This window comes from Anoplophora glabripennis, unplaced genomic scaffold (genome assembly GCF_000390285.2).
Source record: "Anoplophora glabripennis isolate ALB-LARVAE unplaced genomic scaffold, Agla_2.0 scaffold232, whole genome shotgun sequence".
Taxonomy (NCBI): domain Eukaryota; kingdom Metazoa; phylum Arthropoda; class Insecta; order Coleoptera; family Cerambycidae; genus Anoplophora; species Anoplophora glabripennis.
Genome location: NW_019416462.1, coordinates 1 through 25,133, shown reverse-complemented (window position 1 = coordinate 25,133; position 25,133 = coordinate 1). Strand labels below are relative to the sequence as shown.

General features: G+C 33.4%; 3 protein-coding genes across 6 annotated transcripts in view; 2 read left to right on the top strand and 1 right to left on the bottom strand.

Annotated features, from left to right (window-relative positions):
• LOC108910603 (phospholipid-transporting ATPase ID) overlaps positions 1 to 6,326 on the top strand; it is a 128,980-nt gene extending 122,654 nt beyond the window's left edge. For all 4 annotated transcript variants that reach the window (XM_018715272.1, XM_018715273.2, XM_018715271.2 and 1 more), the window contains 3 exons: positions 51 to 276; positions 327 to 430; positions 4,184 to 6,326. In XM_018715272.1, the coding sequence (XP_018570788.1) occupies positions 51 to 276; positions 327 to 430; positions 4,184 to 4,762 (909 nt within the window). In that variant the 3' untranslated portion in view covers positions 4,763 to 6,326. The remainder of the gene's footprint in view (positions 1 to 50; positions 277 to 326; positions 431 to 4,183) is intronic.
• Positions 6,327 to 12,246: 5,920 nt separating this feature from the next.
• Positions 12,247 to 13,593, bottom strand: LOC108910596 (syntaxin-18). The gene has a single exon (XM_018715252.1). The coding sequence runs from the start codon at positions 13,438 to 13,440 to the stop codon at positions 12,517 to 12,519; it is 924 nt and encodes a 307-aa protein (XP_018570768.1). The 5' UTR covers positions 13,441 to 13,593; the 3' UTR covers positions 12,247 to 12,516.
• Positions 13,594 to 15,586: 1,993 nt separating this feature from the next.
• On the top strand, positions 15,587 to 16,225 carry LOC108910595 (glutamate dehydrogenase, mitochondrial; the record flags this gene model as incomplete). Its single annotated transcript, XM_018715251.1, has 2 exons — positions 15,587 to 15,665; positions 15,744 to 16,225. A coding segment is annotated over exon 2 (421 nt), but the record flags the coding sequence as incomplete, so codon positions are not given.
• Positions 16,226 to 25,133: the final 8,908 nt, after the last annotated feature.

The window sequence follows — 25,133 nt, the reverse complement described above, 5'->3', positions numbered from 1 at the left end:
AAACTGCACGCTTTCGGGGTACAAGTTTCTAAGCTGTTTTTTTTTTCCAGACTGTATTCGACCCTATGTATATATCGATATACAATCTTTTTTATACATCCTTGCCTGTCCTGGGCGTGGGTATCTTCGATCAAGACGTCAACGATAAGAACAGTGTCTTGTATCCCCAACTTTACAGGCCAGGACATTACAACAAGTTTTTTAACAAAAAGGAGTTTTTCCGCAGTGCTCTACAGGGTTGTTTTGTGTCGGCCGTACTATTTTTCATTCCACTGGGTAAGTTTTTATATATCGATTATAGGCTGCAAATAAATTTTTTTGTCTAGGTACCTATTTTGATGCGGTTGCTCCTAATGGGCAGGGCCTGTCGGACTATATGCTGTTCTGCAGTGCTACCGCCGCAATGCTAGTCATCGTTAACACGGCTCAGGTGAGGAAGGCTCAAATTTACTAAATAAATTTTTAAATTAGAAAAATCTGCATTTGTAAAATAAAAATGTATACAGGGTGTGCAATTAAAACTTCCAATCTGGAAAATATCGGAATTAAAAAAAAAATGAAAAAACCTGAGACACGTGATGGTGTAAGTTTTGGTGTCTTGAAAACTATCCTTTAGACAGGGGCGTAAAATACCCTTAAAAGGCGTAAAATTTTAAAAGACCCTATGTTAAGTAACACCTCATTTTAAAGCTTTTTCAATTCTGCTCACGACGACATACAACTTTTTATATTTTGGTTTGGATGTGACAATAAAATCACTTAAAGAATAAGACAAAATATAAATAATAAAATCTTTAAAGTGTCTCAATAGAAAAAAATCTAAGGACGTTAGATCTGGCCATCTGAGAGGCCACTCAATTGAACTTCTGCATCCTATCCAGTAATTTGGAAAATTCTGATTAAGAAAATCATGCACAGCTATGGCATAATGTGGTGGAGCACCATCTTGCTGAAACCACACATCTTCTTCTGGCAAATTGTTGTCATTTTTCAATACTTCGATAATCATCGGATAGATATTTTCCACCCAGATTTCCGATAGGAAGAAGACCCTATGAGGTGGTCTCCCAGTATGCCTGCCCAAACATTCAATTTCCTGGGATGCTGCGTGGCTTTTCATCATTCCAGTAGTGTCAATTATGGCGGTAGACTCAACCATCCAGTTGGAACGTACATTAATCGGAAAAACAAATTGAGTACAAAAAATTTGGATTCCTTCGAGCACGATCACTCATTTCTTCACAGAACTGCAAGCGGGGATTAGGATCGTCTTCATTAAGTTTTTGTACCAAATTAATTTTGTATGGGTGATACTTATGAATTTTTAAGATTTGGTGGCAACTACGTACAGAAATTCCTGAAGTACTTGTAAGCTTCTGGAGACTCAAATTTGCTTCCATTGTGATGTGATCCAGAATGATGAATGTGATGTGATGTGATTCATTATATACGACCTGTTCACATCGATGCTTTTTGTTTGCACCCGATCCAGTTTCCGAAAATTTATGCACTAAATCCAAGATGTACCGATTCGAAGTGTTTTTGTCAGGATAACAATCATTAAAAATCTGTACGGCCTGCTATGCACAGTAACTATTCTCATCGAACAAACTAATTATTTCCACTTTTTCAGCAATTGTTCATTCGGATGTGGAGCAAAGATTTTATTATTGTACGGAAGTGGAGGGAATTTGAACATTTAATAAAATAACATTCTTTAAGACGGCGATTTCTCCCACAGGGATTTTTTGGCGCTAGCATCACTTAAAATTATTAAATTGCAATATATAGCTAGGATAAGAACCTCTCTGTACAGCGGTAGTATAATATAAAGTAAATTTTTGAACAAAAGGTGTCGCAAGCATACCGTGGAATTAATCTCAACTCGTAATACATTTATTAGACCGATCAAAATAACTCATTTAGAGGAAAAAAAAAGAAAATTGTTACCTAGACTTTTATAAGTGGAAATGGTAAAGGGGCTTATAATAAACGAAAAAAGGTATCGAAATATAATTAATATTTTTAAATTTTTCAAAAATGTGCTTTTTTACTACTATATTTAAAAAATATTTAAAAATCAGACATAAAAGAGTAACAAAATACAAATTGGACTGCAAAGAAAATATTTCAACGCAGATTCGAATCGGAAATTTTATATTTTATCTTTAAACAAGTGACACTATACAAATAATTACTACTGTCGTATAAATATATAAAATTCGTTAGTTGCTATGTGAAATTTTGGCAGCTATTAGAGTACAGTGTCATGTCGCCACAATGGCGATAAATCGCTGCATTTAGCAACTCTGTCTATGGGGCAGGTGAATAACAATTCGCGGTCCGTAAAGAAACGGTCGCCGCATAAGTCAATCAGCCAATAAAAAAACATACGTCACCAAATTCCTCAGTTTATCTTCGTTCAACCATCATCTTTTTCTGACTCATTGCATATCCTATAAGAAAATAAAAGGAAAATTTAAAATTGTTACTTTTTTTGTACCACGCTACTTTTAACATGAAATAATGAATTTAATCAGTTATGATTATGATTAATTAACGGGTAATTTGAGTCTAAAATGTTACAATATTCTCTTTGCCTCCAAAATATAAATTGTGTACAATTTATATGATCTTATTGTATCTGCTTTTGTCTAGTTAAATTTCAAATAACTTACAAAAGTACTTTAAATCTTTATAATAGGCTGCAACATAATTTATTTTTGTACGTATCAACTACAGTTATCATATTTATCCTTTTACAGTTGATGTTCCGAATTAAAAAATTCTTAAGTTTTTACAAGTAACCTATACAATAGGTAGTTTTTAGCCTTGAAAGAGTTTTTTTTTTTCAGTGTTCGGAGTTAAATGGAGGAATAAAATGAAAGGAAGAGGAGGAAAAGTTATTCTCACAGAACTTTTGACATAACATTTAATTTTAAAAAAAATTGTCAAGTTTACAAAAATATTAAAATCAGATTTCGATAGATACTGAAAATTTCCAGTCGCTTTTCTAACAATCACAACAATTTGTTATACAACAATAACAATAAATTTAATCCTTTTTGAAGTGAATACAATCAGTTAAACTAGAAATTTAATATTTAACCTGTTTTCTTTAAGTCTTTTTCTTGATGATAAACTTAATAGCTCTGCTTGAAGATCGCGTTCAAAGTTTGTTTTCAAAATAAAATTTTTTAATTGTCTTGGTTAGCACTATAAAAATTATTATTGCAAATTAATAGTTTATATTAAACACTACACCATCAACTTATTAAAAACTATTATCAATAACTAACTAATTACTGCAAAATACCCAAACATAACTGCAATCTAACTGTGTAAATAATTTTCAGTTTTCCATGTCGGTGAATTCTTACGATTTTCAAATATGATGCATTTAAACCATTTCTAGACTTGAATTTTGTTAAAGTACCTTCAGAAAACCTCAAATTTCCTAATGACATATTTTAAATAACCGTTTTGATCTAAAAAAAAAGTTTTTAGCCATAAACAGTTTCTCGAAGAAAATTTTATTTCTCGTAAACTAGCGAATATTTTCTAACCAAATTATGTCATTAGGAGCTCCAACAAATACTAAACCCTTACAACTTTTCATTTGCAATAAATTTAGTTTCTTTAAATTTATTATCATCTTTATTGTCATATCCAAACAAAAATTTAAAAAGTCGTATGTCGCCGTAAGCAGAATTGAAAAAGCTTTAAAGTGAGGTGTCACTCAATATAGGGTGCCCTGCCTAAGGGGTAGTTTCCAAGGCACCAAAACTTATGCCATTATGCCCCTTTGAAAAGAAAATCAACGTATCAGGTTTTTTTTTTGGGTTTTTTTAATTCCGATTTTTCCAGGTGGGAAGTTTTAATTGGAACACCCTGTATAAATTAGTTTTGTAACATAACTGTAATGTGTTTTAATTTTTTTTATATGCAGCAATAAGTAGTACTTCAAAATCTGTGTAACTAACCATCTTTAGATTTTGGATTGAATTTATACCATTTAGGCTTACACTTTTCCAATTTTCCCTACAAATGAACTCAATTGGCAGTGTTCTCCTCTTTTCCCCATTGGTTTGATTTCAAATTTATTTTCTCACAATTGGGATTCACTGGAACAGCAGCAACCTGATTCTGCAACTAATATATATGTTGTATTTTTTAATTTCAGATTGCACTGGACACGATGTACTGGACCGTCTTCAATCACATTATGATCTGGGGCTCCCTGGCGTTCTACTTCGTGGCCGACAACTTCTACAACTACATCTGCAACGGCCCCTACGTAGGCTCTCTAACCAAGGCCATGTCGGAGGCCAACTTCTGGTTCACCGCCGTCCTGGTGGTCATAATCTCAGTGATGCCCGTCCTCGCCTGGCGGTTCTACTTCGTGGACGTGTTCCCCACCCTCTCGGACAGGGTGCGGCTGAAGCAGAGGATGGCGCAGGTGCGGTCCCGCCACAGCCAGGACACGCTCCGGATGCCCTCTTCGAGGAGGGCGAGGCGGTCAATCCGGTCGGGGTACGCGTTCGCGCACCAGGAAGGTTTCGGCCGGCTTATAACATCCGGCAAGATCATGCGGAAGTTGCCAAATCCCGAATTCAACATACCCAACATTATAAATAAGTTGAACATGAACTCTGGTAGTTCGGGGCACAAGAACCACACGAGCACCACCCCGCACTCACAGGACGGCAGTAGTAGCGGTACACGGGCCCCCATGCAGGACTTGGACACCATTAATTTGTGAGGATAGTGTCGTTTTGCTACTTAAGCTTTACATGAGGAGGCGATTTCACGGCGGGCATATCGGAAGTTTGTTTTAAGGGGACCAGGCGTCAGCGAGTGAAAATTTACTATCCCACATGAAATAATATATGTAAAAACAAAAGACGGTTGGGTTGAGAAATGGTAAGTATACAGGGTGTCGCTGTTTATAGGTGTACTGGCCATTAACGTAATAAGTTAAAAACGAATGAAGTTTAAATATTCTTTGTTGTGTGTTTATATAACTTCCTCAAAATTTGATATAATTTTTTTTTAAGTCCAATAGCGATTTTTTTTCTAAAATCTAGCAACACGATGTTATTTTACAACTCTTAACTGTGCAAAAAAAAAACTTAAATTTTGCAAAAGGGCAAATTACTGGATTAATCGATAATTGATATAATTATTTTTAATTTCTAATTTTTTTTCTGAAATCTAACAACACAATGTTATTTTATGCCTCTTAACTTGTTAACGGTATGAAAAGAAATGTAAATTGTGTAAAAGTGCAAATTTCGAAATTCAATATAATTTTTTTTTAATATATGAAATCTGTTTAATTTTTTGAAAAATTGCAAATAAGAAAGGCTTTTATATTTTTTTATAGACATTAAAATTTGATAAAGAAATTGCTTAACTGAAAAGAAAGTATGATAAAATATTAATTTAAGAAAATACATTCAAATGCTTTCTCATAATTTCCGTACACCCTGTATATGTTTGGAAAGTTCGTGAAGCTTTACAGTTGACACTCGTACCCGGCAGAGGGCACTAAAATTCTCAGGAGCGAAGGTTTGTAGGAAGGTGGGATACTTTTGGGACAGACCTCGTATATTTCGTCCGCTTCATTGGATAGAACCTCACAAAACATTTTAATATTTGTTTACAATTGCCAACTGTCACTTATTTTCTAGATACAACCAGCCAAATTGACGATTGCCAACTGTAAATTTCTAATATGTGTAGTACATTCCATTTTTAATTATTACATTGCAAGAAAACTGCTACAAGTCATTTATGAATTGTAATATTGAAATGAGAAAAGACTACAAAATTTAGGAAATAGCGATTATCGAACGGAAAAATTAACGATAATTAAAATATTAATTTCACGTTGCGGGTAATAGTATTTTGTTCTAATTGTTATTTCTACCAGAAACTGCATTTTATGAATTTTTCCTCGTTTTAGTACAAAATTGTGTTCGGTGTAAATTTTCCGGGAATGTCCTCCGATTTGATTCCGATGTGCCCGGTCTGAGAAAACCAATTTTTTTTAAGTTATTGTAAGATATGCACATGTTATCAACTCTTTCAGTTGTTATGAAAATTTTGTAAGATATTGTTACATTTTACAAAAGGAAACAAAGAATGAGACCTTTATTTGCTACTCTAAGTATTTGCTATGTGATTTTTCACTTAACGATAGGTGTATGTACAGTATAAATTTGTTTTATGTTATTAGACTTTTAATGTTAAGCCCTACTAGTCAAAATATGTTTAATGTTACATAAAAAGTATTTCTTTATATTACAAAGTTATTTAAAATATATGCTTTTCGTTTTTTATTATGAAATAAATTTATTTTTTCTGTAAACTGCATTTCTTTTATTTGCCTACTACCGAGTCTCCGCAAACTTCTATACGTTCGCAATCACAAAAAACTTGCAACATTTATTCAAAGATTTACACATTGGTTAATAGTCCGGGAGCTAGAAACCGTTTTGAGTCAGTCATTTGGCAAAAGCTGAATATTTTTCCTATGCTTCATTTGGTATCACTGGTAAGTGAATCGACCTCCAGCTCGCGTAGTTCCGAGGGCGTAGCTGCAGCAGTCTTCCACACACGTAAAATAATAAAATAAAAAAACTAATACCGCAAAAGCTGAGACTTTGTCGACAAGTTAATTATGTTATAAACAAAAGAAAAAACACAATTAGCTGATTAGAGTGGGGGGTTATACCTCTCTTCACCTAAATAAGTCAAAAATATGCGCGAGGTGAAATGATACCACAAAAGCTGAAATTTGGTAAAGTAATTGTCATCTTAATCAGTTATACGAAAAAAATTGTCCGCTGAAGTTTTTGCGGTGTATAAGTGCTCAGCTGACAAGTTGAAGGTGGACAAATTTATTTTCAAATGTTTCTCTCTTCCCTTGGAGATGCAGGGTGATTCACAACTTATCCAAAAAAATTTGGAAATAGATGCAGCATGAGAAATGGAATCAATATCGAAAAAAAAAATTTTGTAAAATCCTTATAGTTTCTGAGAAAAAAAATATTGAAGTTATAGTACATTCAACCATTACATAGCTGGACAACTGTAGTCTCTAGCGTCATTCGCCACGTGGCCTCAGCGACTCCGAATACTGAATTCCGATTTTGCAATCGTCGTTGCGATATTTACCTATCTGTGGTGTTTACAGTTAGTTTTTAGTAGTTAGTGTCAAAAAAGGGTAGTTTGTGTCAAAAATGGTTTACGTGTACTCGGAGTTGATGGATATCGTTTTAATTTATGGTGAAGCATTTGTGTTATGGTGAAACAAGACAACATTTGTGTTAGTTCGTAGAAACTGAGTAAAACGGACCCAAATGTGTTTACACATTGTGGATAAAATTTTGAACAATTGTTGTAACATGGGGTATGTAAAATGATTTTATTATTTAAAAACACAAATTAATTTTATTAATTAATAAAGGCAAAAGCAGTTGAATTTGCCGATATAAAATAGGTGCGATAAAATTCTATTTACATATTTCTTTCCTTGCGAAAGTTTTTGTCAGTTTTTATCACACCGCCATGCCAATCGCATTGTGCTAGTTCAGGTTTTACAGTGGACCAGTTTCCAGTGCCGTGTAGAAGTGTATTTTTAAATCATTTTCGAACTGCCCTTTTTGATTATTTCTTTACAAAATTGTATTTGTAAGGGACCCCTGTACATCCAGAATTTTTTTTTTGGATAAGTTCTGAATCACCCTGTATAATTATCAACGATGAGCAAAAGAATAATGCAGGTTAGAATTATACTAATATATTTCGCTCTATAGGTACATACTAAAATTTCATTATTTAAGTGTAATTTTTTTTTATTATTTCATTTACATATGTAAAATACAATTTAAAAATATTAAAAAAAAATCGTACTATATGTAATTATTTTTTATAATTAACGTTTTTTTAATAATATATAATAATAGTAATATTAATAATAATAATAATTATTATTATTACATATTATTATCATACAGGCTGTTTGTAAATAAGTGCGAAATATTTTAGTGGGTGGTTGCTGAAATTATTTTGCGAAAGTACGTTCATATAAATGTAGGTCGAAATATGCTTCGTTTCCGAGATACAAGGTGTTTAAATTTAAATTGTTTATTTATTTTTATTAATTATTTCAGACTTTTAAAGATATTGGTTCGAACTTAGTAAAACACTTTGGAGGGATAAATGTGTGTTTGAGGTAATCCGAATATTTCTACTTGCACCAGTGGCGTTCGTGTGGGAATGCCACAACCTTTTTTAATAAACAAAAATGGTATGCCACTGGATTTCCCATTTTGATATTTTTTCAGAAATTTGCCATCAATTCTCAATCGGAATATGAAATAGATAATAGATAAATTATTTCATACATAACGTTTATTGTAAATAAATATTCGAAAAAAGTTGTATATTTTTATATAATTACTAGTAAAACTTAAAAAATGAAAAAATAATACATATCTCATACCGCAAAAGCTGAAATTTGGTAATACAATAGCTAACTTAGTAAGTTAAATGAAAAAAATGTTCAGCTTTATATTTAGTGAAGGAAAAGTGCTCAGCTTATAAAGTCAAAGATGTAACACGCTCGCGCGCATAACGATGGGCTGCACCTTCAACTCGTCAGCTGATCACTTATACACCACAAAAACTTCAGCGGACAAGTTTATCAGTTTACCTAGCGCATATTTTTGACTTATTTGGTGACAAGCTCTAAAGTCAGCTAATTGCGTTTTTTCGTTTGTTTATAACATAATAAACATGTCGATAAAGTCTCAGCTTTTGCAATATTAGATTTTTTATTATTATTTTACATGTGTGTGTGATATGCTGCCGCAACTACACTTTTTTTTAATTATTAGTTAGCTAGAAAGCCATTAAAAGAAACTTTTTTGTCTTGATATTTGTTACATAAATTGAGGAAAATGGCGAATCACGATATGCATTTCATCACATTTTGACATATTTCTTGAAAACATTGCGTTTTACGAAAAAAGTATAAAGAGAAAAAGTTTCTAAATTTAATGGCTTTCTGGTGAACTAATAATTTTTAAGAAATTTAAATAAGCGATGGCTCCAAAGACAAGGGGGCCCACAAAAATTTGTCTTAAGGGGGTTCCCCGTCAAAAAACATAGCACCATCAGATTCCACATGTCATAAAACTCCTGTGTAGCAAATTTAGTGATTCTTGTACAACAGGCTTCTGAGATATAAAAAAAAAAAGATTATTCTTAGGGGCGGACTTCAGGGGGCTGTAACTCCAAAAACTTGACAAAAATAAAAAATACAGGTCCCCTAAATTTGTCTTAAGAATCTGTGACCAAATTTTGTTGCATGAATTTCGGAACACCCTGTATATCTTCGATAGTTCTTTGATAATTATGTATTCTTAAAATATCAGTTTTGACCACTTTAAAAAACAAATTGATGCTGTTAAAGAACTGTGAGACTCTGCCCACTGCCTCTGCGGTTCTACTATACTCAATGCATCTGAATCTCTCGACGATAAAACCATTGAAAAGTCATCAGCATAAGCTGTATAAGCGATATGTTTTGTGACACTTGATGTATTGTCGACATATAAAATGAATAAAACAACAGATGCCATTACCAGAACTGCAAGTGTGTAGTTTAAGATAGTAACACACCTATAAAGAAGTATAAGCAAGATTGAAATTCAGTGTATGTTATTTTGCTAAAGTGTAAACTACTTATTTTTCCATAGTGTAAACATGTCCAATTTTGTGCCAAAAAAAGAGTATTTGTGCAGAATTTTACTGCAGTATTTTATTCGAATGAAATCAGTTGAAGCATACAGAATTTTTGTTGAGAGTTATGGCAATGCAGAAAGGACCCCGCAACTATCCTTATGGAAAACCAGTCCCGGTCGAATGGTACGAAACTTTGTCGAATGATAGTCCTCAATGTGTCGATCAAAAAAGTCCATAGGACCTAGGTCTGAAAAACTACTGTTGTGAAGCTACAGCCTTCTGAAGTTATTGAATCCATGTGCTCGATGACCATCAATTCAAGTTTTCTGAAGATGCTTCAACTATTTTCTGAATACTGAGGAATGTTGCAGATATGCTGATGACGGATAAGTGTTCATCATGCGTAAAAACATAGGGTGTTGCTCAAGCAGTACGTGTCGCTATTGCTGTTCTTTAGTAGGTGCTTCACTGATTTTCAGAAGACTGAAGGATGATATAGGTATTTTCACCACGGATTCGCATTCAGCACACAAAAATACATCAAGAAACAGACAGCTTGGTCACTTTATAAAGAAATATTTGCTTTTACTTGCCCGTAAATCATTGGACTTGATGCTCATCGAGCAGAACAGTAACTTTTCAGACCTAGGTCCCATGGACTTTATTGATTGACACATTGAGGACTATCATTCAGCAAAGCTTTGTACCATTCGACCAGAACCGGTTTTCCATAAGGACAGTTGCGGGGTCCATTGTTTAAAATGCTCTGGCGCACCAAAACAGTTTAAAGATGAAGAATTGGAGGCTTTACTTCTTGAAAACTCATATCAGACACTAACTGAACTTGCAACATCATTAGGCGTTGATCACACAACAGTTTCGAAACAAGGACATTGGGTGCTGTACAAGTTGAGGCTGAGAGAAATCGAACGACATCTTTGTACGTATGAACAGCTCGTTCAACAGCGGAAAATGAAATGTTGTTTGATCGAAAATTGAAAAACGTAGAAAATGGTGGGGTAAGCCTGGTCATGTGTCAATATTTTTCATGTCATGCATTTATTATGAACTGCTCAATCCGAATGAAAGCATTACGAGAGATCAACTACAATTGATGCGTTTGAGCCGAGCATTGAAGGAAAAACAGCCGTTATACCAGCAGAGACATGACAAAGACAAAGACCTGCTTGGAAATGCTTAAATGGGAAGCAACATTCACCAGACATTGCCCCTTCCTATTATCACTTGTTCCGATTAATGGCACATGGCCTTGCTGTGCAACACTCTTATTCTTAAGATGCCAAAAATTTGGGTCGATTCTTGGATAGTCTAAAAGACATGCCGTTTTCCCGACGTGAAATTAAAATACTGCCAGAAAAATAGGAAAAATCAGTAGCTAGTGATGGACAATACTTTAATTTTTTTTAACCCAAAACTGCTGTCGGACCTTTATCTAGGTCTCATGTCATCCAATTTTGTACTAGTTCGCTGTTTCAACTGCTCCATAACGAGATGAAATTTTAGTCACAATTCTGATAATAGGATAAATAACTAATCAATTATTGCAAACTAAGTTTCTTGTGATTAACCTTAAAATACCATGGACAGCTTTGTTTGTTGATATATTAAGAGAAATCTGTTAGTATTTATGATTTAAGGGTAGATCAACGGCATATGAAGTATGTATATGCTTGCTATTTATGAAAGACAATTAAGGGAGTGCTTAAAACATACATACCATTACCTCTATGTTAAGAATAATAAACAGTGCATACCTTCCATTTTGTTAAAAGAATTGTAAGTAAATAGTTTTAGACATACAGGTTCGGAAAGTCCCCATGGTACATCGGCAGTTACGTGAGAGCGATAAAGAAAGTCACAGAAATCCGTGTGATAGACAAGGATGGTTACATTGAAGACGTTTCATAATCTGAATAGTCACTCCCACTTCTAACCCGAAACGGGCGGTGACTATTCAGATTATGAAACGTTTTCATTATAGCCATCCTTGTCTATTGCACGGATTTATTTACTTGACTTTGTCACTCTCATGTAAAGGCAGATGGACCATGTGGATTTTCCAGTCCTGTATATATTCTCTGTATACTTGGAATGTTGTAATATCTTTATCTCTTATTCAGAATAGAATATTGTAATCCGTTCTATTATTGATAATAACTTAAGATATGCCTGCACTACTACAAATTGTAAATAACAGACAATTTCCAATAGTCATCAGCCTTACCTTGTACATTTTTATCTCACAGACATGTTATGCAAAATTCCCATAAAGGCAACTGTGACTAAATACTAAAGAATGTTTTTTAAATTGTTTTACTTTATATTTCCATTTTATTCCCTTTTACGTTTATTCAAAATTTGTTTTAAATTTATTTTTTTTTTAAATAATATTTTTATTAATTGCACTAACTACATGGAGTAACATGTAATTATTTTTAAAGAATATAAACAATAAGACGATTATTTCTAATGTATTCTGAAAATTTATTTCCTTTATCCCCTTGAAAACAATACATTAACATGTATATTCTATAAATATCTAAATTACATCTTTTAACAGCATTAAATTTTATAAATGATATTTCATTAATTTTATGTTTAATGCGAATAAAAAGGAATATAACTATTTTCAAGACTGCGTTTTTTGGAAAATACACCAAACACCATACAAACTGTACAAAAAAATATACAAAATCTGTATCAAATACTTAAGAGCTTCTAATTGCAAACATTATTTAACTAATCGTTATACCAATCTAGGAACAACAATGAAAACGACATAACTAACAAGAAGAATAGAACCCAAACCCTTAACCCGGCATTCCTTTGAATGGCTTGCCTAATCTGTTCATTAGCATCTTTTACATTTTCTGTCGAACCCACCACTGTTGTAGCTATTCTTTCTATGTCTTTTTCCTGTTGAAGGACTTTCTCAGTGAATAATTCCTGTAATTCTGCAATATGCACTACTTTGCTTTCCATTTGTTTCACTTCATCTGAAATGCTGTTTAACTCGTTATACAGAAGGTCATTTTCAGATTCGAACATCTGCATTTCTTCTGTAGAAAGTTCCTCATCATAATTTACAGCAGGACTTTGTGGAATGCGAGGCTCTTCGGAATTAGTTTCTAAACTTGTTTTGTCAAGTTTTTCATTATTTTCAACACGATGATTGCTGGGTTTAGTTTCCAGTTTTGAGAGTTTATGAGTTTCTATTACTCTTTTCACTCGAACCGCTTTAGCTTCTGTATAAATTTTAGATACACACTTCAGGTATCGTTCTAACGTTTCTATAACATTTTGGTAATGTTCCTCCTTCTGTTTACTTTTCGGAAGTCCCGCTATTTCTTTTTTGTATTCGGTTATCAAGTGTGTACACCGACTAATAATATTCTCTGCCATGGTATCTATCTCAGCCCGATCTACCTCTGTCATGGTTTTGTTTGTGGATAAATAGTTTATAACATTCAGGTAAGCAGCTTTATTCTCCAGGAAAAAGTTTTGCAAATTCGTAATTTGCTTAACGACTTCCTTAGCCTTCGCAAGATGAACATCTTTTTGTGTTCGACCAAGCACATTTTGCTTATGTTCTTTCACACCCAAGGACTTGTTTGTAGTACGGACAGTCTTCACGCAGGCTTTAAATAATGTTGTGATGTCCATTTCTTATCATTAGTGCAAAGAAATATTTCCGTTTGTTAAGAACTTGACAAATCATGGATTACTCCATATTTCCATTTTCCATAACGATTACTCCACCTCACATAACCTCATTGCTACACTTGACTTCAAACTTCAACACTATAACTTTCACCTAAGGCTTCTGCCTCACGAACAAATTAATGCAAAAACATGATCAAAATCAACCAAGAACAGAGCTCTCTTTGATAGGACAGCTTATACGTCAACAGTGTCAACACATAGTTTCTTCTCATTGGTAAATTTTAAATTGTAATTATCTAATGTTTATGCGCTATGCGTTCATTAACTATAAAAGTACCCTAATGGTAACACATGTCAATTAAACCGAAACAGAATTAAACCGAAAATTTGGTGTTAGAAAATTACACTACCGTAGAATATTTTATACAATTTTGCATTTAAAAAAGTATAGATTCTGCTTTAGACAAAATATAGAATAGCTTTATCACACTATACTTTATTTTTACAGTTATGGGAAATCCTATATAACCCGAACTCTTGTGTAAAAATTGCAGAATTCAATTTAGGTCAGGGGCATAGTAGATATCTTTTTCTATTCACTACGAAACTAAGCCACTTAAGAGATGGCGCTGTTTTTCTTTATTCGTAGGAAAAACTACAGTATGACTAGTGACTACAGTAGCCTTAGATAAATGAATGATACAGTAGCTTTATAAAGGACGGTGGCGAAAGTATTGAATCATTTTGATTGATGTCACCATTTAACGACAATTAAATATTATTTTAGAAACTTTTTTTCACTTATATTAAGCTTATTTTAACTATATAATATCTTTTTTGTTTAAAGATAATTCAACTAAAATATTAACAAAAAAAATGAGGCGGAAATATTGTCAAATTCGTCAAATGTCAAATGTGATATGCATAAAAGTAGGTAACTATTATACTATACTCATAATACTCATATGGTGATATGCCAAACTGCCATTTAACGAGAAAATGGGCAAGATTTATACTATTTCTATTAACGCCACTATCCTATATCCAGCGCAAATATAATAATCTTGATTACAATAAAGGATACTGGCGACATGGTGTCATAATGTTTTGATTGCTGCAGTTATTTAACGGCTGTCCCATTGGATACACATAACACAGGACAAGAGGCAAGAGAGTCCGACTAATTGCCCATTGCCCACAATTTTAAGAAGGTTAGACCGTCCACGGCCAGGGAACAGCGCGATCAACCTCGTATCTAAGAAAGCATGCCTTAAAAAAGAGGCAAATTATTACTTAAACTTTTATAATAGGGTAGTAAAAGTATTATATGTAATAGATAATTATGATAAATACGTAATTTGTTGGATCTGAGGGCGTCGATCTCCTGGATCCTGACGGCCTACAAATGTCAAAATTTGTAGGCAAGCGCCAGCTGTTACTTGGACTTATCTAATAACATAGTAAACATAGCTTACAAAATCAATGGCTAAACACAAGGCTGTGGTGTGCGTGGTGTCAATAGGTGTACCATTTTGCCGTTAAATGGCGTTCTGATATAACAAATTTGACATTTGATTAACTTGACAATTCTTTGAAATTTTTATTTGTGTTGGCTGAGCTGAAATTTTAGATTTTAATTGAATTATGTTAAAATAAAATAAGATGTTAATAAAAAATATTGGCGTAAGTTTACATATAAATAGACGCAAGTATGTACTTATAACCGCAAACGTGAAAAACTTTGTAAAAGGTATATGAATCAAGTCTGATAACTGCCGTTAAATGGCGGCACCAACCAATATGCTGGGACCCATTTTCCATTGTCGCCACTTTTCTTTATATATCTTATGTATCTACATATAACTAGAGTTAGGTGGTCTATGAGAGTTAGCATATGAAATGCATGATTTCAAATAAATGTAACAGATGTCACTCCTCAGATGTCACTGTAAGTTGAAAAATAAATGCATAAGTAATAAAAAATACCTCTGTTAACCGCTACAAACAGTTTTTCTTGGATTTTTTATTTTATTGTTACAATTCCTTTTCTGTCCCCGACGAGCCGACTGTGCGTGGAAGTGTCAAGCAGCATGCGCGCTTGAAATTGACTGTGCGCTGACAAATAGTATCATTCCTAGTTGTAAGTTGTAGGTGCAAGTAGGTGTTATAGTAATTCGAAATTTATAGCAGCACGGCAGGAATCCGGCGATTCTACTTCGTAACCGGTATGTGCATCTAGTTTTAAAAAATTACGTAAGTTCTGCACATTTATTGCTTTGTAAGTCACATAAATGCGTAGGTAGACGAAACGCTTTGGTTATAGAACGGTCGTGGTGAACTGAGTGCGTTAGAAAATCCGCCAAAATGTTGAATTTTACAAAGATCAACTCGCTGAAATCGCGAAGTATCGAGATAGGCACCTTGCTGAAAGCCCTACCTGCAGCCTGCACCCAAGGGCGCACGTACGCGGACCATGTAATTCCCGACAGACTGAAAGACATGCCCACCAACCCCAACCCGAGGTTTTTCGACATGGTGGAATACTTCTTCCACAAGGCTTGTGTGCTGGTGGAAGACAAACTGGTAGAAGATTTGGGGAAGGTGAAAGGGTCCAAGTTAACTTTGCAACAGAGAAAGGCCAAAGTTAAGGGTATCCTAACACACATGGAACAATGCGACCACGTTATTGAGGTGGCTTTTCCAATCAAGAGGGATAATGGGGAGTATGAAATCATTAAGGGGTATAGAGCTCAGCACAGCACTCATAGAACGCCTTGTAAAGGAGGTAAGTAAAACGTGTACTTGTTTCTAGAACTGGTTGAATTTCGAACCAACAATGATTTATTGTTGGTTGTGATAATTTAAAAAGAGCTAGAATCTATCAGACTTAGAACTGATGCAGCAATTCAAATCTAGAATCTAAACCAACACATATACTGTTATTGAAATCTTAATATTTGAACTTAATATACCTAGGTAATTAATTATATTATAATAGGTACCTACCTATAGTGGTTTCAGTTATTTTTATTATACTTACTCGTGTTTTTATTCAAATTTTCTCTAGAAGGAAATACTTCTCATATTGTGGAATTGACATGTTTTTCCATTAGACTAAACATTCCTATATAAATATACATACCTACCTACTTGTATTTGCAAAATATCTGTTCCATTTTTAGATGAAGCAGCAATTAAAATGTACCTACGTAACTTGTAACCGAGTTATTTTGACGAATCCTTTTAAATGCATATGCATTTATTCAGTTGCAGTATATATTTTTTGTTTAAATAAATAATCTTGATAATCCAATCCTGTTTGAGTTAAAATTATATCTAAACATACGAAATTTTTGAGAAATTTTTACATATTAAAACAAGAAGAAATAGGTTGAGTCCTAGAGAAATTTATTCAAAAATTAAGATTGTTAAATACAAATCTTATAGTAAGTATGTATTTAAAATAGTAAATCATAATATGCAAAAAGGATTTTTTTTTACAAATAAACTAATGTAGGGTATGCTAATCTAACAAATAGTAAGTATTTGTTTAAATATTTTTCGATTGCCTCCGTTTTTTCTTCATTTCCTTTTACAAAATAGGAAAATATTCTTCAGCGGGGGGCAAAAATTACGTATTTTAATTTTCAGCGACATTAAGTATATTTCTCCATTTTGATCATTTGAATTTAATGTGACTTGCACTATTTTCCGATTGCATAACATCTCAGAACTAGGAGAGGCCAAGTTGTCTTATTTTAGTCTCGAGCCTAGACCTGCAAATTAATACTAGCATAGTCGCAAGATCGTTGACATTTTTTTTTCTCGTTTCGTGGGAGTCGACTTGTCAAGCCACAGTTCAACGATATTTATAAAAAATTATTCATACATACTACAGTAGGCGGGTTTGATCCAAAATTGTACCACGTTAGACTAATGCAAATGTAGTCTATGAATATAAATTTTGTGATGGCGGATATGCTAGACGTTGTTTTAATATCAGTTCTAACAAAAATCTAATATCAAAAATTAATCTGAACCCGTCTATTATGTTTTGTATTTTTATATTAGGTACTTTTAGTAAAACTGTCCTTACAGATTTTAAAATAACACACATTAAAGTTGCATCAAAACTGTTTTATCAAATATTATAATATAATATGTAAAGTTAACAAGGAACCTTTTGATACTTTCTTGTATTTGATCTTAATATATTCCTATCTTCAGGTAAAAGGACAATTTTTGAGGTCAGTCAAACCAGTTTTTAATTCGCAGCTGTGCCAGCTAATAGTAATAAAATATCCATTGTTTTCCGTATAGAGAAGTCTACGGTTGAAAAGCAATAAGTATGCGTAGCATTTAAAAAATGAGGGTAAATTGTTTTCTTGTGGTTTGTCAGCGTCAAGTGCAGTTATTATTTCTATCCGACTGATCCAGTTCAATAAAACACTATTTCTGCCTTAGTCACATCCTCGAATACAGATTTAAAAACTTTAGATGTCAGTCAGATATCTTTATTTTGTCAAAACAAAATAAGTAGGTCATATGAGCTGCATGTTAGCGATGGTTTTTATTATCGAAGTATGAGTCCGATAAAAAACAAAAACAAGTGATTAGGATAAGCAAGAAACGTCATCAAAAATGTAGATTTTGAGAATTGTCGTTTTATATACAGGGTGTTCAGTTACTAATAGACTAAAAGTCACCAATAGCTTCCACAGTGAAAATTAATTCGTTCTCTAGACACAGGCTGTAAAAATTTAAGTATATATTTTCTTAATTTCAGAGAGACAGAGTACAATATCCTAAACATACAAAAAACCAATGGCGCATGAACTTCATTATCCTTTTAGCCTTTTTATAAAAAATCAATATTACATCACTATGAACAGTAGAAATAATGTACATTATATTTTCAATGATTTTTCAGTATAAAAAGTACAATTATTAATTGTTACATACTTCTAAAACAGTTTGTTCCCAAAAGAAATAGTTTTCAATTTTCTACCGCAGTTGCTGACAATCGAATATTTAGGGGTGTTCAAAGGACTCCGCACACACCTTATGCAAATTGGTCTTTCGGCGGTGAAATTTCCTGAAAAATTGATATGTTGTCCCTTTTTTTCACTGATCAAAAGTCTTCATGGCCACGAAGCTCCAAATGTCCATCTGCAGGCGTTAGGGGCAACAAAAAGGTTAAAAACAGTGAAAAATTGATATAACTTTTTTGACACATAATGGTACATTTGACACATTAATGTTTAATAAGACATATATTTGATAGAAATCTTTGAAATGCTCTCACAAATAAAAAATAACGACGATTACCGCTGACATTAGAGTTACCCTATGTGCACCACGAGGAGGTTGTCGAGTCAGATTTTGCACATCATTTTGCCCTGGAAAGGACAATTTGTTTGTGTTTGTGTATATTTGAGAGTGAATCAATTTTTTACTGTTTTTAACCTTTTTGTGGGCCCTACCGCCTCCAGATGGGCATTTGGCCATGAAGGCTTTTGATCAGAGATAAAAAGGGACATTATATCAATTTTTCGGAAAATTTCACCGAAAAACCAATTTCCTTAAGGTCATAAGATGTGTGCGGGGTACTTTAATTAAACATCATCTCTTTACTAAATTTGCAGGTATGTTGGTTATTTTCTACAATTTAGACCAATTGACTTCCGTTGAAATGTCAACACCTAGTGAGATTATAGGTCTATATCGAAAAAGTAGGCTAATAGAAAAGAACGAAATTGTAATATGGCAAAGACACTAAGTATTTAGAAAAATAATAGACTGCCGTATTTACATCGAAAATGAAAATTTATTATCTCGACAAAACATACAGAGCCTTCATAAATGTTTACAAGTTATGTGACCGCTGAACTTAGGCAACCCAACATTGCACGATTGGTATAGTCTCCGATATCAATTGAAGAACCAGAGGATGACAGTATGTACCAGGTTCAGTCGTTGACGCAGCAACTCGGCATTGAAATATTTGAAAAACTTGTTCCCATATTTATTTAACCATACCCATTCCTATCGACCTAAACGTGCAGATGGTAGAAATGTATACGCCCAGTTGAAGAATGAGCGTGCGGGCAAACAGCAATACGCACTGTTGCTCTGGTCGACTGCGTCATAAATTTCAGTTGTCGACAAGTCGCCTGGCAGTGCAGTGCAGCAATGCAGAATTTGGTGTGATTCGCTAATTTTAATTTATTATAGGCACCTTCTATTAATCATTCATATTACAATTGCGAAAGGGAGAAATAAGAGGGATATTTGGTTTCTTAATATTATTACAAAACAAAATTTACCATCAATATAATAAAATTGTTTGAGGACATAAATAATTAAAATATGTTGTTGGTCAAATGAACATATAATAGAAACTTTCTACACATTATATACAAATTATTATAATTTTTTATCTTTTGCAGAAAACTTTTTTAGGGACGCCTATGAAACTCGTTAAATTTGATTGCTCGGTTTTTTTATACACATGTTCAACTGACTTTGGAAAGACGTATCGAAAAATCCCCAAATCTTGGCGTAATACAATATTAATGATTCGTTTACAATGAACAATGACGAACCGTTACCCTCACGAGATAACGCGATCGCCGATTAGTTGAATAGAATCTCGTGAAAAATTACACCAATCACAGCCGGTAAAACAGAATATTGTGTTCTAATGTAATCTTGATCTTATTGTTTTAATTTCACCGGAATTTAATTGCCAACGTGAAGGGTGAAGGAACTGTTCCAAACAAAATTACTGGTCACGTGGCTTGTAATCATTTATGAAGGTTCCTGTAGATAAATGAAAGACGTGGTCTCCGAATATTTGACAATATTTAAATATCAACAGTAGACAGCGGGATATAAGTGGTTTGCATATATTTTGCTTCTCATCAGGTTTAGTGTAAACTTGGTGGAGTAATTGCCGTGAATAATGGCCTTACCGTAGTCGATGAATAAAAAAAAGTAGCTATTTTTCTGTTATCTTATGTTTTCTCATCCGGGTGCCTTAATCCATTTTTTTATAATTGTCCATATTATTCATCCCAGTAATCTGCTCAATTTGTAATCGCCTTAATTACATAGAACAAATCGAATGACGAGATAATTAATTGTAGTTCTATAGGAAGATTACTAAATACAATTCAGTACATACATCAAACATCACCATATATGTACTTACATTATCCCATTATCAAAATTACGACCGGAATTGACTCTTGATCGCGTTATCCAATCAATCAGTGACAAAGAACCACCTGCGATCTATTTTTAAGCTGGCATGATAGCTGATAGAATTATTTTCCGAGTCGTTTGAGCTAGAGACACATCAGTATAACCCAGTCCGAGATAAACATCATCATTTGCATAAGCAAATAGTTTAATTATCTTCATTATGTATAGTTAAACTAAAATGTGCTGTAATACCACTTGTCGGCAATTAATTCGTTTATTTGTTCACGCTTTAGCACGCTGTTGGTTGGCTGAGTGTATTATCAGTAATATTTACGACAATAGTCACGCGGCGTTTCTATAATTATTGAAATATAAATGATCAGTGATTTTGGTTTTAAGTCTTTGGTTGATCAAAAGGACACCATATTGGGAATATTGACAAGTTAATTTAACAAGACTGAGATAAAAATTGATGGTCATTTATAAATGATTTAACAATTCGTATCGACTCGGAATAACATTTTTAGCGTCACTGGCTATAAAAATAAGATAATTAACGCGGTGATAAAATGTGTATGTTTTGAATTCATTTTCCGTTAACTATCTCTACCAAAGCCAATGATAATAGGTATCAAGTGAAACTAATTGTAATAATTGTACGATAAAACTGTCTACGAACATGGTTATATATGACCCGAACTATCAACGTATTCACTTTTTCACGAAAAGTAGGTAATATCAAGTACATGCGTAAATAAAATTTAGTGGTAGGTGTACTGATAAATATGTCAAAAGAGAATTAGGGTTAATGCTCTTTTATACTATCAAATTTTAAATAGTAAAGTTCAGTTGAGTTCATACCATCGATTTCATTAAATACCATTAGGACATAATGTAATTTTTTAACATTTTAACATCGAGAGTTTAATGTATGAAAGTCGTTTGAAACGTTCATATTCTGCTATTTTCTCCACATTCAAATGTTACGTATATTTTAGATAGAAATTTTTGTATAAGAATTAGTTAAACGAATTATTTTTACCGAAATTATATGTGAAGGACATGTTAATGTTAATTAATGTGGTAATATAATACAATCATGAGTAATTCGACACAGACAGCACAATGTTATTATCTATGCTATTAGTGCCAAAGGAAAGTCATTTACAATAAAAAAGTTAGTTACACGGTATTTTTTTAGCTACTGACAATTTACAAAAATACTGCTCGTCTAGATGTCAGATTAACTGAATAATTTATCATCTTTATCTAATTTCGTAAATATAATAAAGTATTCTGTGAATTAATATTTTTACCACTTATTTTTTATTAATATCATTTTGATAAACCACTTCAGACTTTAAAGATATATTCCAAAAAAAGATACAATATGCAGGTCCTGAAAACTGTGCAACGAACAATATATTCATTTTTTTATGGAATGGAGTATGTTTATAAAATATGTATGACAATTTGGATCGTGCGACACATACACTGGTCAGGCTCCGACACTGGTTACTCAACCTCAGGTAGATTGAGTACACGTCCGATCACAGGCCTTGATAGTTTCCGCAGAGGTATAGCGAAGTCCGCTTATAGTACGATCGTATACGATGCAAAGTAGAGCAAAAAATTTCAAAGGAAAATCGTGTCATCATTTTTAGGAGGCGTAAGATGAACCGTTTCAAATTTAAAATGAAATTGAATGTAAAATCTGAAATACCGCCGCATACGCACTGTGTTCTGGTACTAGCTGTAGTCGGCCAGGTGCATCGAGTGTACGAAGTGGTCGGTTATACGTCAAATACTAACCTGGCGAGCTTGATCGTAGAGCAGGGAACAATAAACAGTGGCGCGTACAGAGGTGAAATGTAGTACATATGTGGAATTTAAATAACGAATTGGATTTATAATAAATTACATTTAAAACAAATAGTTTATGAGAATAAAGAGATTTTTGTAGGAACAGGGTTCCAGACGTGAACTGATCACTTCATCGCACCCCATTACGATTATTTTCTTTATAAGGAGAACGAAGTTTCAAAGCAAAAACCTTGTATAACAGATATACTATAAATATTTACAGAATGAAAACAAAATATAAATCCTATGATATGATTCTATCAAATGAAAACACTAACAACAATTCTCTACCAATCTCAACAAAATAAGTTATTTTTCTATCAAACAAGAAATGTTAACAAATTATAAACAAAATATAAATTCTATGATTTATGTACTGTACGCCAAACTGCATTTTTCTCATCTTCATTTAATATTAATTTCTTCTTTGCACCCCCTTTTTTAGGTTTTTTAACGTCTCCTTCAATTTTCTTCTCTCTTAAAATTTTGAAAACAGATAATTCGCTTACTCCAGTATATCTAGAACACATTTCCACCAAACCAGTCTTCAGTTTCATGGGATGATCCTTTTCTAAAGGGTTATAGACATTTAATATTATCGTTTTTTCTCTGTAACTTAATATAGATTTTTTTGTACCCACAGCAGTACATCCGGCTCGCGAACATCCAGGCACCGCCTCCATTTATCCATATAACGACAACAGAGCAATAATAATACAAAAAACTTCACTTCACTAGCACAGAAAATATAATAGCATTCACGATTCACAAACGACAGCCCGAAACACACACACAGCACACAAATAAAACACTAAAAACACTTTTGTTACGGAGCACAAGAAATATGATTTCACTCACAAATTCTCAAATAATAGCGCGAAAGAAATATAATTGCACTTATAACAGTTATAACCTCACAAATATCGCGAGCGAGAAACACGCAGCACCAATACAACCGAAACGAAACTGACCACGCCAGGCCGGCACGCGCGCCGCCGCAAAAAACACAAGACACAAGTCATATGAGGGATAATGAAGGGAGTAATAAATGTATTGTTGTCCTGCCGCCCAATGTGCGAAGGAGATGCCTTTGTTTTTCATTTTGTCCTTCATAAATATATAACTGTTAATTCATAATGCATAAAGAAATTATTCAATTTCCAAAACCCCCTATAAAATGTGTTGCACTGATTCCCTTGACAGGCAATGATTTATTACTTTGCATCGAATACGATCGTACTATAGTTTTGGACAATTTCCCTCTCCATCTTTGGATTATCGTTCATTGGAACTGATTATTAATGGCCCTGTGTTTTCGGCATGGCACTTCTATTGTTATTTCACTTCTTCGAAGTTCGAATTTCGTAATATTGGAGAAACTTTTTTGTTCTCGAAATCCGAAACTGGGTCGATTTTTCCATTTTTGCAGCGCGTTATCGGCGGCTGATCTGCCAACAACATCGGCCTTCGGCTTTCGGTGTTTTGGGGTGGCTGGGATCTTTTAGGAACTCTCGACGGACAAAATTGGATCAAAATGTTAATCTCCGCACCGCGCCTTCTGCTGCTTGTGTAATTTAGGTCTTTTGGGATATACCTCTCCACTACAGCCGGGATTATACACAGGGTGGTTGGAGACGGCTGCGTAGTTCCGATTGAAAAGTTAAAAAAATGACGAAAATAACATTTTTAGTTCTTTTGTGTAGACATATCTAAGTTAAATCATCTTTTTTGAATTATGTAATTTTGTTCCACACAATTTACTACTCGTAAAACTTGTTCAATAAATAACTACTACAACTAATCCTTTTATCGTTTTTATAATGGGATACATAAAGTTGAATAACAAAATTGTTACTATAGAAACATCAAATTGGCAAAACAACGATAACGGATCAAGGAATATTGGAAACTATAATTTTGATATGAAACTACAGAACTGTGTACAGCCAGTTTAGATATTAGAAACAATGTTTATACTGCACTGCAAAGTGTAAATTGTTATGCATGTAATTAAAGCGAATTGATTAAAATAATTTAAATTCGTTTAAAATGCAATAACCTTTTTTTATATCTGGTATGCGCATCCAAATGAAAATAAAGTAATTCAAATTTTACGATCACATTTTATAAAATCTATCCACATAGTATTTATATTGTGATTGTAACTTATCACAAAAATGAAAGATTAGTGGATATCTGATTTTTTATTAATATGTAATTATTATTACTGAACTTAAGATTTATTGTGGGTTTAATTTTAATCACATGAGTAATAGGATACCTAGCAGATTTATCCATTAGAATTTTCCAGACTTCCTATGTTACCAGAACGAAAAAAAACTCGATCTAATCTGAAGTTAGGTATAGACTAGCGCTGAAACTTTGTCGCAGCGCCGCTTTTACACCCTGTATAAAACTAAGTATTGTTTCCACTAAATATACGAGTATTGTATAAGTAGGGTATAATTGCGGTCTCTGAGTCTCCCCCCTCCACTTTCTGGCTTGGGATGACCTTGAGGCCGAAGGCCGATGACGTTTGTGTATGGATGGCCTTGAGGCTGAAAGCCGAAAGTGACGTAGGTTGGTGACTTTCATTTGACATTGCATTGCAGTTAACCTTGAAA

Bases quoted from the DNA above. Each gene is read 5' to 3' on its own strand.
- LOC108910596 (XM_018715252.1), bottom strand. From the start codon at position 13,440: ATGGACATCACAACATTATTTAAAGCCTGCGTGAAGACTGTCCGTACT.